General features: G+C 36.3%; 1 protein-coding gene across 3 annotated transcripts in view; it reads left to right on the top strand.

Moving 5' to 3' along the window:
* Nucleotides 1–6,445: 6,445 nt before the first annotated feature.
* LOC123872663 (facilitated trehalose transporter Tret1) overlaps nucleotides 6,446–16,660 on the top strand; it is a 26,306-nt gene continuing 16,091 nt past the window's right edge. Inside the window, exon 1 of one of the 3 annotated variants that reach the window (XM_045917098.1) lies at nucleotides 6,446–6,712. In XM_045917098.1, the coding sequence (XP_045773054.1) occupies nucleotides 6,693–6,712 (20 nt within the window). In that variant the 5' untranslated portion in view covers nucleotides 6,446–6,692. Of the gene's footprint in view, nucleotides 6,713–14,128; nucleotides 14,277–16,660 lie in introns of those variants that run through there. The other 2 variants (XM_045917097.1, XM_045917099.1) reach the window with 2 other exon arrangements.

Genomic DNA, 16,660 nt, shown 5'->3' with positions numbered 1-16,660 from the left:
AGATCCATACTTTCGAGAACGGTATAATGTTTTCTCGGTCATAATATGCGTTTGACACTTTTAAATAGATTTAAGAAAAGTATTTCGGACATTAGGTAAGGACTCATTCGCACGAGAGCTTTTTTAACGTCCGTTAAAAAAGCGTTCAAATAGAACCAATACATTCCCAAGTATCTGTTCACACTTCAACGCTTTTTTAACGCGTTTTAACGCAACGCTTTTTTAACGCTCGTGCGAATTAGGGCTAAAGAAATAGGTTTGGGTATCAATGACGTCATCATAAATTCAATATGGTGGATAATCCAAGATGGTCGAGTACTTCCCGATTTTAAGAGAAGTGATGAAGAACAGCGCTTTCCATACTTACTGACATACCTAGTTTGTTTCTCATTAGAAACAAATGTTTGTATTTTCGAAATTACACTCAAAAAATTTGAACCCTTGTAACTTTAAAACTTGATATTTTTACGAAAATCTGACAAACCACAGTCATAGAGATTTTGTTTCTCGAATGTGTCTAGATTTGATTAGTTATTATTAATCAAAATGAGAGCCAAACTACGATTGTATGGAATGCGTTGAGGAGCGCGCTAGGATTACTTCTGTTAGGAGTAAGATGGTGAAATGGGGGGCAGTGAAGATTTTCTACGAGCCCATGCTGATCACTGATATTCAGGTATTTTAGTTTAAAGAGGCATCGTAGCGGTGCAAGGATAGATCATAGCCTGATTTCGGAAAGATAGCTTTGATAATAAGGAAAGGGTATCCAACAAGAGGAGTTTAGGTATTCTATGGTCTAAAAAGTTGGAACCCGTTTTCATACAAGTGAAGTGAAGTCGCGAGCAAAGTCATCTAAAGTAAAACTTGACTATAATTGAGACACAAGTTTACGTTTAACTGTATATAAGCCAGTGATTCATACAAACAGATAAATCTAAATCGGTACTAAACCAAGAATATTACAAACAAACTAAAATTCTTCGAAATTAGAGCTATTAACGTAGGTCATAGAGCTATTATTGTACTGTGCAATGTCACTGTATATAGGTACTATAATATTACTCACTAAATGAGGCCCGCAACTTCGTCCGCGTGGATTAACATTTTTGAAAATTCCTGATAACTTTGTTTTTTCGGGATTTTCCGGGATAAAGACATGAAAAAAGTAGAGTGTTTAAGCGTCCCGTGGGAACTCGTTTATTTTCCGAAATAAAACCTAACCTATGTCAGCCTCCAGGTCTATAAGAGGCCATGCAAAAATCACGTCTATCCGTTGAATACCAAGCCGAAGTCCGAAACACACTACAGTATTTGTAGTAAAATTAAGTATAATAATGAATTCTAGCCCCATAAACTACCGCTATACAAAACATCACATCATTTTATTCCTACAGTCCAAAAGACCTTTTTTGATGTTGCAAGTAGGTACTTATATTAAAATGGTTAAGTGTACTTACTTGTAAGTAGGTCTTCATGATCAATCTATCGCCGGCCCACTACGAAGTACATATTTGTGTCTCAGACTGAGAAAGATTTAGCTATAGTCCACCACGCTAGCTAAGTAGGGATTGGCCGACTTCACACATCTTTGAAAACATTATGGGGAACTCGGTATGCAGGTTTTTCTCACGAACTTCTTATGATATTTAATTGCTTAAAACATATAACTCCGAATAATTGGAGATGTGTACGCGAGATCGAACCCCCGACCTCCCGAATAGGAGACGGACGTCTTAACCACTAGGCTGTCACGGCTCTCAACGTAGGTACCTATACCTAATGAAAAATAAGGGACCTGACCTGACGTAAGTAGGTAGGTACCTGTCTTTCACCTGATAAAAACCATTGATGGAGAAACCAGAATAAATAAGTGTTTATTTGCATTGTAATAAGCACTGACATTGATACATAACATAGCCTCGGTTACAAACCGGAAATAAGGTCAAGTTCATACCTAGGCTATAAAGTACAGTTACAGCTATCAGTAAAGCCTTGTTACAGATTTGAGTTTCAGTTACCTAGACAACTGTGGCTTATTCTGTTTTACACAATTATTAGATCCCTTTCATAATCCATCCATCCATCCATCACCTGTATGCGTCCACTGCTGGACATAGGCCTTTCCAAGAGCGCGCCACCAAACACGGTCCTCCGCCTTCCTCATCCACCCGCTCCCCGCCGCCTTCTTTAGGTCATCGGTCCAGCGGGCTGGAGGTCGTCCCACACTGCGCTTACCCGTACGCGGTACGCGGTCTCCACTCCAGAACACGTCTGCCCCATCCGCCGTCGGTTCTACGACAGACATTACCTGCCCATTGTCACTCAGCTTACTAATCCTTTGAGCTTTGATAATGCTCTCTGTGAAAAAGAATAGAACTAGATTGAGACATGTCCGTTTGAGTTTAGAAATTATGTGCTTAGTAGATTCCTACCTACCTACTTACAGGATAGCCACACTTATTTCCGTGATAAAGAACAAGCAAGTAAATTGCTCGTTCTTTATTTGTATCTTCCTAGTTCCTACCTACCTCCGCGTATAACGTAGGTAGGTAGATAATGGAGAAGCATGATCTCCTCTGTTATTTCTACAGAATTAACAACTATGCATTCGATTGCTGTATTGGTAATGCAACGTGAAATGCGTAATGGTAGGTAAAAAATAATAATATCAAATGTATATATTATGTAGGTAGCCTTTACGCCTATAATATGAGCCTACGCCAATGATCGTCCCGTAATTAAAACATCACAAGGAAACCAGCATGCCTGTTTTTTTACCCGACTGCGGCGAAGCCGAAAGGAGTTTTAAATGTGTTTGACCTGTAGGTACCTATGTATGTTATATTCGTTCTTATGTCCTACTGAACGGCTCAACCGATTTTGATATAATTAAGTACAATAAAATTACCGATACAATAAAATTATCCTTACATTAAACTGTGTATTTAACACTAAAAAAATCAAAATCAAAAATCAATTTTGATTATTTTATTGATTATATAGTACTCCCTAAATATACATGATTTTATTATTGATTATTGTCCTAGTTATCATTACTAACAGCTGATAATAATAACTGTAAACCTGTGTAAAGTATGCGGAAGGATCTGAGAGCCTACTGCATTATAATATCCCAAAAAATCCTACGTAAGTATATCTAAATCTATTATGTGATTAATTGAAAGGAGTCACGACCCGTAGCAATGAATAAGACATGATCGTATGACAAGTACCTACAAAGAAGAAAATCACTTATACAACATTGCTCAATTACCTACAATGATAAAGCATCTTATTTACACTCAGCAGGTCAGTGAGTAGGTAGGTAGCTGGTATGCTAAACAACAGAATGTCTGCATGAAAATAAAACAAAGATGATTATGAATGTCCGGTCATAGGTACATAGTTGTAAACAAAACGGTAATTACTTACTTATTCGAAATAAGTAGGCCTTTTTTTTTGTTGACGGGGGGGAAATCTTCTCAAGATACCCGACCTCTTTGAGGAGAGATCGGGTTATGTGGGATTTCTACCCACTAAAACCAAAAACCCCCTCGATGGCCATCCTCAGCGCATATTAAGAGAATTCTACTATTATTATTAGTATCTAATTATGGTGTTGGTTTTCCTTATTTCAATGCGTCACAACCGGGGCGATTTTGTCCTCTTCCTGTACCTACAATCACAAAAATTCACATATGTATTTTATTTAAATCACTCACCGGTAAGTCCTGTGTTATACTCTATCCGTGGGAAAAACTTAGTATAGCGCTCTCTCTGTTACGTAATCCCATACATATGATAGAGACAACAACTCAGTGGGCGCTATGTTTTCTCATTGAATTTCGAATGTTTTTGAAAATATGATTTTATTTTTAATTCCTGGTGACTTACAATGATTAACGTCCAAGATTTTTACAAGTTTTTATCTCTATCATTTTGTATGGGAATACGTAACTGAGAGAGCGCTGTTCTAACTTTTTTCTGCCAATAGAGTATAGATAATAATGGAATTGCCGTCAAAATCAGCTATATAGGCTATATAACTATAAATATAAATATTAGGTACCTATCATAAGTTTGACGCCCACTCAACATCAAATCAGCGCTTAGTCATCATTACAGCCACAACTTATCATCAATTTGTCGTGGCAGTTTTAATCAAAATAAACAACACCCGGCACTATTCTCTATTGAACAAGATTAGCTAACGAATGCATATTTATTATTATGTATGTATGTATTATGTAAATACCTATTCCAAATTGCTACTTTTATTTCATATCTAAGTATATGTATAAAATTTCGGAGTAGGGTGGTAGGTACCTACCTACTTTATTAAGCAAAAATTAAGGTACGCTTACACGGGTAACTGAAATTCCGCAATTCTAGGCAATCTTGTCAATTATAACATCACGACCACATGAAGCAATTTCCTCCAATACCCAGCAATACCTAAAAATTTCAGCAATTTTGTGTGAAATAGTTGCTCCAGATTGCTTCCCCTATTGCTCCAGGATGATCCTGGATACCTACGTGTTCCCGAGCAACAGTTGCTTAATTTGAATTTGAAATTTAAAATGTCAGAATTAATACCCGAGTACGGAACCCTCGGTGCGCGACACTGACTCGCACTTGGCCGGTTTTTTTACAAAGGTAGCAGCATGAAAACGCTCGCCATTTCTAACTGAAATATTTTGTATAGCTGTCTATTGAAGTAGGTACCTACTTCAATAGACAGACTACCATATGAGTAGTAGGTACGGAACCCAAAAACGTTAGAACTCTTCCTAAGTAAGACGTCCAATTGGTATAGAGGTACCTACTTATTGATAAATTTTAACTAGAGTTTAACCAAGTACTTAATCGGATCACGTAATAACAGCTTTATCGATATCATATCGTGACCTTATAATTTACGCCGTGTCCATCGAATATACAATCTCACGAATGTGGCAGTTCAAGGCGACGAGGCAACTTTACACGAAACACTCGTCTCATGTATGGTGACAATGCTCGCAATTTTTCAGGACTGTCCCTGAAATCGTCCGTGTGTAGAGGACAGGATGCACTGTTTGCAGTAGTGTCGAGATTGCAGCGTCATTTCCACCGATTTCAAAAATTCTAAAAATAGGAGGCTCTCTATTCGACCTGTATGTATATGACGTATATGTACCTATGTATATCTGGATGAACCTATGTTCATGATGATCTCACTTCTGGCGGGTTTCCTATCCAAAGGGTAAAAATGGAGCCCTATTAATATCACTCTGCTGTTTATCTGTCTGTCTGTCCGATTTCCGTCTGTCCGCGTGTTACAGATCTCTAGCTCTTAGAGGAAATAAGTTAGAAACCTGAAATTTTGGTATTTGTTGCAGAACGTTGACCCAAAACCAAATATTGAATTAGAAATTTAATCAAATTATTTTTCAGGGGGGCTTTCATACATGATTTTTTTTTTCTTACCCTAGCATGTGGAATATCATTGTTCAGAGCTCATTGAATATGTTTTTTTAATTTTATTTTTTATCTTAAAAAATAAGAAAATGGGGGGCCATCAAAGTTGTCAGTTTTAGACAATTTTTGTGACCAGGGTATCTCAAAAACTAAACTAGTTAGGAATGTAAAATTTTGTCATCAAAACAGACTCGGCGCCGTTGTACTCCGCAGTCTGGAGGTATGCATGATGGTACCTTATAATCAAGACTGTCGATGACCTATAAAGTATGTAATATGTATAGCTAACGTCCTATAGATTTAAAAGATGGGGAAAAAATATCATATTTACGTATGACATCAACCCATCGCCGGCCCACTACTGAGCATGTGCCTCAATGAGAAGGGATTTGGCTACATTCCACTACGCTGCTGGCCAAGTATGGGTTGGTAGACTTCACATACCTTTGAGAACATTATGGAGAACTCTCTGATATCTAGGTTTCCTCACGATGTTCTCCTCCACCGTTATAGCAAGTGATATTTAATTTTTTTAAACGCACATAACTCCAAAAAGGTGCGTGCCCGGCATCGAACCTCGGACCCCACGACTTGGAGGCTTACGTCTTTACCACTAACTAGGCTTTTGAAACTTTCTAAAATATGTACTTTATGCCTGCAACGCTCAATGGATTTCATACAAGTAATCTAAACAATTAATTACAAAATAAAACCAAGTGGCTTGCGTTAGCTAATAATACAATAAGTAAAATCCATAAAGAAGTAATTAAAAGACTATATAATACTAATACGTTTCTTTTTCTTTATATAACATTTTTATTTATATTATAGTTTATATTGATTAGTTATCAGATATTTGGAAATTCCTTATTTCGATAAACAATTAGGTACATATTGCAATACAAGATGTGTAATATTAATGTCCCAGAAAACCAGATCCCACGTCTGGAATTCCTACACCCATAGCTTCACAGGGCATTCCTTTTCAGCAATGCGTTGGTCCGCGCCGCAGTCGTGAAGTGGTCCGACCGCTAGACGCTATTGCCGAACGTTTCATATCGATCGCCTCGCTAAAAACGTCACTATGTTTTGACGTCCCGGGGTGATAAAATAAAATAGACCAAATGTTATTGTAAGAGACTTCTTTACCAGTTTTGAGTGATACTTTACAATTTTCATTAGCACTGTTAGCACATATTATTTAGATTACGTTCTAGTTTGAAGATTACAGCAAAATGAGGGACACGAATTTACAGTAAGCTATTTACACATTTTATTACATTTTTTCATAATTGTCTAATAAGTAGTTAATAGTTTATTATTGAGTGGTTACTACAATGTTTTTATAAAAAGTACCTAAGTATAAAGATATTGTACCAACAGCTGTTTTAATATGCAAAATACCTACTCAGACTTCCACTTACTCTATCTCTAGTATAATTATTAAAATTACCTTTGAAGTTTGAACTCTATAAGAACTTAAAAGGGAATTCATTTAAAATACAATTTTAACAAGTCATGTAACACATCATACTTTAAACGAGCAATTCTTGTGTAAATAAATATATATTATATGCTACTGATTTATCGGAAATGGCTCTAATATTATAATAATATATTAGCAAACGGAGGTTTGTTAACCTACGTCTACCGACTTCAGCATCTCTTTCCATACACGCTAAAGCCACTTTCTTACTTACTTCTTCTAGTGCGCACATAGGTAAATAATTTTGGGGATAAAGGGTCACCCTGTTTAACGCCCTTTTCAATTTTGAATAATGGACTGAGTTTTTCAGTGCTTTTCTATCACTACCCATATACAGCGAAAGTACATTTGTTTGTTGAATAATTGTCATTCAATCACGCCACAACGATGCAACGAATTGGCGTTTTTTTTGCATGTACATATACATATAGGTAGTTAAAGACCTGGAAAGTGGCATAGGCTACTTTTTATGCTGGAAAATCAAAGAGTTCCCACAGGATTTGAAAGACCTAAGTCCACGCAGATGAAATCGCGGGCATCAGCTAGTTAAAAAATTATTATAATACTATAGGTATACTTACTCATAGTATAAAGTAGGTACTTATCTAATCTATAAAATCAAGATCTCTATGTTGCGCAAAGAGGTAAATTAAATTCTATATTGCCCAATAAGATTGCAAGCAGGTAATTATTTGTAAGTGATCGATCTTGGAGAGACCTCGAAAAAAGTCAACCTCATTTAATTTACCTACTAGGTACTTTATTTATTTATTATTTAACACTAGATGTTATTCGCGTGGATTTAGACGTTTTTTAAATTAAAAATCCCATGGGATCTCTTTGAATTTGTGAGATAAAAGTAGCCTTTGTAGTTTGTACCTTTAAATCCCCTTATATCAAGTCAATGTGGCTATAGGTAGCTATAGTTCATCCACGTGGAATTCGCAACATTTGAATTTCCGCGGAAAAGTTTAGCCTAGGTGCTATAATAAGGGTTATAATAAGCTATCCCTCATTCTAAACAGTCAATTATGTTTACAGTAACACAATAATATATACTTTTTATAATTTTATAATATTAGTAAGAAAATTCATTATTTTGTATCTAGTTAAGTAGGTAGGAACTCATTACTTTTCAAATAATTATTATTTAACGTTACTGTTCTGTCCATGTAAATTGTTTTACCTAGCTTATTGCATCTGAAATAAAAAATGGAGTTTCGTAATTCAATTGGTTTTCGTGTGAAAACTGAGTAATAAAACGTTTATCCGTTTATCGTGAAAACTGAAATCGTGTTTTTGTTATCATCTCTGACCGCTGCTGCGATATTGTTCTTTTCTGCGTTATCTGACTGGACGGTTGCTGACAAATGACAATGTCTAGTCTCTATATCGGTAATTATTCATCCATAATCAGTAGGGACTACTGATGGAGACAGAGGGCTCTCTCCGTCACTCGTTTCCACTCGTTTCATACAATCGTAGTTCCAATTTCATTTGAATACTAAGCAACCAAAGTCCATGAAATTTTGCAGACATATTCTAGAAACTAATATCTATGTCTGTGGTTTTCCAGATTTCTGTTAAAATATTCGGTTTCAAAGTTACGCGGTCTTAAAAATTTACATACAAATCTTTGAGCCCCTGTAATTTTAAAACTACATATTTTTAGAAAAATCTAAAATACCACAGACACAGATATTAGTTTCTAGAATATGTCTGCAAAATTTCATGGACTTTGGTTGCTTAATATTCAAATGAAATTGGAACTACGATTGTATGAAGCGAGTGGAAGCAAGTGACGGAGAGAGCCCTGTTAATAGTACAAAAACGTATCAAAGAGGAAGACACTAAACCTCTAGCATCTTAAAATATCTAGAAGGTTCTTTATGAAAAGGCTAAGTAATGCCTGCGACTTTCGATAGCGTAGATATAGGTTTTTAAAAATCGTGCGAGAACTTCGATTTTCCAGAAAAAAAAAGTTGCCAACATCCTGTGTCCGGGATGCACGTTATCTTTGTGGTAAATAGATGACTATCCATGAGAATTTAATTTTTTTTAATCCGATGAGAACTCTTTAATTTTCAAGTTCTCTCTCCTGAATAAGCTCTGTACCAAACTTCGTTGAAAAAAAGGAACTGTCACTTTGTGTGGTCATCCATAGGGTACATCTCTTTCAACATATCTATGCTCTTTCAGTGTACCTACTTACTTGTATAAGTCCGTTTCAGTGCAAATTGCTCATTTGATTTTGATAAATTAAGTATCGTTAGCTTTGTGAAGTAGCGTTTAGATTATAATGTCATCACTAAACGAAGTCGCTTCCTGCCGTCTAGAAATTGGTTACCAACATGGACGGAACCATTATTTTAACAACATACTTATTATTTTATATAGTACAACACAATGTGTTCTGAACGGAATCTATATGTGTTGAACACATATAGGTTCCGTTCAGAACCAGTTCCGTTCAGGTACAGAACCCTAAAACAAGGACTAATATAGAGCCATATGAGTACGTATCCATACATGATAGGTATTCCAGCATCTTTCCAATATTAAACACCCACGCGTATCATGTCGTTCATGTATCGACTTCATTAGGGCCAGGACCATAAAATGAAGTAGGTAGTCCATAGTCATCCATTATATTAATGAAATTCTCATAACAATACTGTGGTACACTATTCACGTAAATTGGTAGGTTGTAGTAGTATATATTAAAAAATCGGTCAAGTGCGAGTCAGGCCTTGCTCTGTAAGGGTTCCGTACCAAATTTTGTATGTGTGAAATATTTCATTTCGAGCTAGACAATATTCCTCATTCCTAATGGATACTTACTTATAACTTGATCGCGCTAAGTTTGCACCTCGCTGGAATGCGGCGCCTCTTCCTACACCCGCTCTACCGCTACGGTTCGCATACCGTAGATACCTAAACGTCAGTGTGACGTAATCGATGCGAGGTTCAAACTTAGCTTGACCGACTATAAGTTTGTATATTTATATATTTTATTATAGTTTATAGTAATACAAAATAGTGTTTCTTGGTAGGCATAAAATAATGTTGTGGGTTTCCATCTCTCCGCACATCGCACGCCTACAAGACCTATATCAAAACTGTTAAAACTCCAAAAAACACTTTTTTCAGAAACTAAATAAACAGATTTTTTAATATTTAATCTGTTTTTGAGTTGAAAAAATCTTGATCTTTTGATCGAGTGGTGTCATATGATTAGATACTTATAGAACTATTTGGAAAGTAGGAACAGAATTAATAGGAACTTAGAGTAAACTTTAAAGTAGGTAATTTGAAATAAAAAAAATCGTGGAAAAAACTATAAGTAAAGTACAGAACGGACGCTACCAACAAGCATAATATCTTGGTAGGTATAGTCAGTAACACAGAATCTATACTAATATAATAAATAAAATTGGAGTGTCTGTCTGTAATTTCGAAATAACTACCTCATATTAAGCTCATATGGTTATTTGAACGATACCAACACTGAATCACACGTTTTTAAAATTTTTGTCTGTCTGTTTGAAAAGGCTAATCTTTGGAACGGCTGAACCGATTTTGACGGGATTTTCACAGACAAGTAGAGGATTGACCAGGGTGTAACATAGGCTACTTTTTTAACCGACTTTCAAAAAGGGAGTTGTGTTTTTCTAACTATGTACACCGAAATCTCCGAGATTTCTGAACCGATTTGCGTCGTTTCTTTTTTAATCGAATCAGCTAGTTATAAATAAACTAGCTGATGCCCGCAGCTTCGCCCGCGTGGATTGGTCAGATCCCCTGCAGCATCAGGATTGAGGAGTTGGACTCCAAATTTTTTATGAAACAATGTCGCAAAGTTCCTCTATCGATTAAAAAAGAAATGACGCAAATCGGTTCAGAAATCTCGGAGATTTCGGTGTACATAGGTAGAAAAACACAACTCCCTTTTTAAAAGTCGGTTAAAAAAGTAGCCTATTTTACGCCCTGGTCAATCCTCTACTTGCCTGTGAAAGTCCCGTCAAAATCGGTTCAGCCGTTCCAAAGATTAGCCTTTTCAAACAGACAGACAGACAGACAGACAGACAGACAGACAGACAGGCAGACAGACAGACAAAAATTTTAAAAACGTGTGATTCAGTTATGGTATCGTTCAAATAACCATATGAGCTTAATATGAGGTAGTTATTTCGAAATTACAGACAGACACTCCAATTTTATTTATTAGTATAGATACGCCTAGTCAATAGGTACCTACCTACTTTACATCGATTCTTTTTCACATACATTGTATTCGTCTGCAATGTTCTGTATAGAAAATAAATTTTCATTAGGTGACGTGTAGAATATAAAACTAGCCATGAATATGCAAATACATAATAGAGTCATGTCTTAACGATTTCATGTTCAGCTAGACGTAGCAGAAATCATCTTTATTTATGACTAGCTGATGCCCGCAGCTTCGCCCGCGTGGATTGGCCAGATCCCCTGCAGCATCAGGATTGAGGAGTTGGAATCCAATTTTTTTATGAAACAATGTCACAAAGTTCCTCTATCGATTAAAAAAAAAATTACGCAAATCGGTTCAGAAATCTCGGAGATTTCGGTGTACATAGGTAGAAAAACACAACTCCCTTTTCGAAAGTCGGTTAAAAAAGTAGCCTATTTTACGCCCTGGTTAATCCTCTACTTGTCTGTGAAAATCCCGTCAAAATCGGTTCAGCCGTTCCAAAGATTAGCCTTTTCAAACAGACAGACAGACAGACAGACAGACAGACAGACAGACAGACAGACAGACAGACAGACAGACAAAAATTTTAAAAACGTGTGATTCAGTGTTGGTATCGTTCAAATAACCATATGAGCTTAATATGAGGTAGTTATTTCGAAATTACAGACAGACACTCCAATTTTATTTATTAGTATAGAATTAGTATAGAATATAGATGATCTCATAAATACTGAAATTACATTTAAAAACTGCAAAAAAAATACCGCCGAGTGGCAATTAAAGAACCACAAAAAATATCAACTCAACTAAGTACTAGGTAGGTTCTATCTTACTCTGAATGTAGGTACCTACTGGTCTGTGTAGATAATAGTTACAATATTTCCTGTGACAACATGAGTATTGAGAAAATACCAAGTCATAAAATTTAATAGCATCGTGACATCGACATAAAACTCCCAAATCAAAATACCCTAAACAATTGTCGGCAAAACACATGAAATATGCCTAGGTTGGCCCAGAAACAATCGCAAACTTGGCGCAAAGCTAACCACAAAAGCAGGTTCGTCTACCATAAGGACACGAGGACCCCGGCATGATTGTGACCCCAGCATGATCGGGGTCCCCGAAATGCCGAAACCCAGCCAGTATACCACTCTGCGTTGGCGGGCTAAGGCTAGGGCGGAGGCGGGCGGTCTGCCCTGCGCCTTGGCCGTAGAAGTCTTGACCTAAGTCATTCAGATTTTCGTAAAATCCCAACTGAACATCAGTTATGCGAGCCAGTCTCCGAAAAAAATAAAAGAAATAAAAAATGATTAGGTAATAAATACATCGGATGTAATAAGTAGGTAGGATAGGATGGGTGTTCGAATCGAGACATTATTATTATTATCATCATCATCATCAACCAATACCATAGGATTGATTCTGTAGCAATAAAAATCCCATGAATAAATCAAATCTAGCAAACATATTAGGTAGCACGATTTCTTTAGATACAGTATCCAAAGAAATCGTGCTTTCTTCACTCACAATATTATTTAGAACCTAAGCGATTAATTATTGAGTTCGTTCGCTCGCGCTTATGAACTACAATGGTTACTTACACTAAGTCATATTATAATAATCTGTTCGTTTCCGAATTTAGCATTAGCATTTGTTCAAATAAAAACTTATTAAAAATTGCGATCGCTTTGCTCGTACGAAACAGATTCGGGTCAGTCGGGTATTCTTTTTATAATCACCATCATCTCTTTCATTTTCAATTATATTTATCACCACAGTTTATCACATAACGTATAGGCCGTACCTAGCGTGTCCGATGGACCTAGCTAACAGTTGTTATCGATCAAATAATAATAATAATTGAATAGGTAGTTACCGGATCGAAACACCTAGCCAAAAATACACAATGTAATTTCATTTAGCAGCTGTTGCGTGTCGCCCAGTGTTGAATCGTTGAATTGTGTGTACGGCCGGTACGGAGTACCTATCTATCCAATTCCGATGAACTTTTGTTAAGGAGTAGTTAAATTCATTGTTGGTTTTATCCATAGATAGACAAATTCTAGAATTTTGTATTCGGTCAGTGTATGAATTTGTATTCACGTATTCCTACACCCAAAAACAACGTGACATGAATTATTTATTACGCAAATCCGAACGAATAATAATTTATTCGTCCATGCGCAAATCGTAATATTTTACATATTTCATACGAAATAGCAATCGTATGAATTTTTCATTGCTCGAGGGTCGAAGGTCGTGATTTGTAACAAAATAGTGGGGTTTTCCTTAGAATATGGTGTCCCTGATCATTCCGTTGCAGAGATAAAGTGAATACGTCTAAAAATAAGTAGTTTTTAGGGTTCCGTACCTCAAAAGGAAAAACGGAACCCTTATAGAATCACTTTGTTGTCTGTCCGTCTGTCTGTCCGTCCGTCGTGTCTGTCAACAAAACCTATAGGATACTTCCCGTTGATCTAGAATCATGAAATTTGGCAGGTAGGTAGGTCTTATAGCACAAGTACAGGAATAAATCTGGAAACCGCGAAGTTGTGGTTACATCATCAAAATAGTCCTGCGCGTGAGTTTTACCATCTTACCTGCTATCATGCTTAGGATTCAGTTGTTGCTTCCACGGACCCTATTCAACAGCGAGGCTATTGTGCCAGATGGCTTCTGTGTCTAGATACGAGTATTTCCACCACAGAGTTAGGTTCAAAACATTAGACTACAGAATACGTTATTACACAGGTAGGTAAGTTACCATAAGCTTATTTTTAGTGTCTAGGTACCTACTTAGTTATACTTATTACGTCTACGCTACTTTACTTCTAATCTTTACTTACACATAATTACTAAGTAAGTAGGTATATTATTTATATTATTTGATTTACTAATCAATATACCTACCCGTATATACAATGTAGTATCAAGGAAATCGGGGTGAAGGGTTATTTTGATAAGAATTCATTCTCGCTCAATGTGTCCAGGAAAAGGACGTGGAATTACTGATTTGTTATTAATAAAATGGTGGTTCTGTTATTCGGATATGCGTTATATTATCGCAGAAGACTAAGGATTATTAAAATCCAGAGGTAGGTATACCTAAGCCTACTGATCCTAAGCCTTTACAAGTACGTAGGTAGGTATATGAACATTTTTATACTTATTATGGATTCTATTTTCAAGGTATATGTATAGATACCTACTGTAAAACTACTCGGTACTACTTTACTTTAATAAAGAATATTTTAAAAATCTTATCCAGATTCCAGTTAAAGGATACCTATTCAAAAATTTATAATTCTTATGTTACATTATTAAATAAGTAAATAAGTTCTGACACTAATTACTTAGGGTAAGTATAACCTATTTATGGCATAAAACCTCATGTTATTTAATTTCGTTTTGAGAACATAAATTCTTGCATAATATTATTAAGTGTACATATACCTACTGCTCACACTTTTGTGTACTTCGAAGACTCCGGTACATATCGATGGGTAGATATAATTTACTCGGATCATCCCAAATACACCCTCCAGTGGCGTACTACGTATGAGGCGGAGGGGACAGTCCGTCCCGGGCCTCGGGTATAGGAGGCCTCCAGATCTTGTGAACTCCTTGAGTGAAATTATAGCCTCCTTGAGTGAAAACACACAACAAACAAATAAGTTGTAGTTGTAAATAAGAGTTAGCTTGGAATTGGAGGCACCATAGATACAAAATTAAAGACTTAGTGTGAAAGTAATGGGTTATGTGAAAGTTGTTGAAGTTAAGTTATGTGAAAGTGATCCTCCTGTATAAGTGTTAAGCTGCGCGCACGCTTATATTCTTTGATTAAGTATTTATTTACATTTTTATACAATTTAACATTGTACTTGATCAATATTTTATGTAGGTAGTATACTTATTACCTTTGGTTTCAACATTTTAGTAAGGTCAAGCGTAGGGTCATTTGGTTGGGATCCATCCAATTTGTGTTGCCAGTTTTATGACGTACCTACTTATGACGTAGGTACATACATGACGTATGAATTTCTAATCTAGGCCCTATCCAAAGTCAACGAATACGATTTATCTTTATTCGCAACATGCCGGAAATGTAGTTGTCTTACCTACAATCTAAATCGCATGTCTCGTAATATGATAAGTAGGTACCTACTTCAGAAATCAGAAGTCATTGGATACATGTAGGTACTTAATTACCTACAATGCATAGGCTACCTACCTATTGGATATTTGATAAAATACTTATATATGTACTTCTAGTACTTATCTACGTTAGTTTTTAATTCACTACAAATTCACGGTTTTCGGATTTTTTCCTTTACTTGTGTTATCTACCTGCCTATCAAGTATCTAGGTCAACGGGAAGTACCTACTCTATAAGTTTTCTTGACAGACACGACGGACGGACGGACAGACAGACAGACAGACAACAAAGTGATCCTAAAAGGGTTCCGTTTTTCCTTTTGAGGTACGGAACCCTAAAAAGGGGTTGCCTTTTTTTAGGGTTCATCAGGGGTTTGAAATTTCTAAGTACAATTTAGCTGTACCGAGTTCATATTTTTTTTAAATTTATTTAGATACAAGTTAGCCCTTGACTCGCCAATTTCACCTGGTAGTAGGTAAGTGATGTTGCAGTCTAAGATGGAAGCGGGCTAACCTAGAAGGGATAGGGCAGTTTTTATTAAACCCATACCCCTTTGGTTTCTACACGGCATCGTACCGGAACGCGAAATCGCTTGGCGGCACGGCTTTGCCGGTAGGGTGGTAACTAGCCACGGTCGAAGCCTCCCGCCAGACAAAAATACAAAAGACATAATATGAACGTGATTCTTACCGTTTTACTTCTTCTGTAGAACGGAACCCTCGGTGCGCGAGTCTGACTTGCACTTGGCATGTTTTTTTATCTGTTCTATTTATTTATAAACTTGGCACCAAATTATATTTTGGTTTCAGCATTTCTAATTTTTGGCAAACTATTCAACTCATTTGATGATAGGACAAATGGGTCTAGAGAGTGTATTAGAACATTACAGAGAGTAAAGACGACCTGGGCCAACCTGGGCGCAGTCGTAGGTAGCATGCACAATAATGAGAATCACACTCTTTTTGCACAGCCAATTTATTTGATTGCAAGCAATTTATAGTAATAATAAACCATGCAGAAAATTACAAGACGACTCACATGACATAAAAGAATGATAGATCATCATTATTTAGGTACAATAGATAAAATCTAAGAACATAATGTATACCTACGTATATAAATGATTATATTATTATTACACATCAACAATGAACACGACATCTACTTATTATATTGTGTAAACTTTATAAATGCTTACTCAAAGAAATACTCATGGTATGGAGAAGTTACCAGCTCCTTTTTAGGGTTCCGTACCTCAAAAGGAAAAACGGAACCCTTATAGGATCACTTTGTTGTCTGTCTGTTTGTCCGTCGTGTCTGTCAAAAA

This window comes from Maniola jurtina, chromosome 15, assembly GCF_905333055.1.
Source record: "Maniola jurtina chromosome 15, ilManJurt1.1, whole genome shotgun sequence".
Taxonomy (NCBI): domain Eukaryota; kingdom Metazoa; phylum Arthropoda; class Insecta; order Lepidoptera; family Nymphalidae; genus Maniola; species Maniola jurtina.
This window is presented reverse-complemented; position numbering and strand designations above follow the sequence as displayed.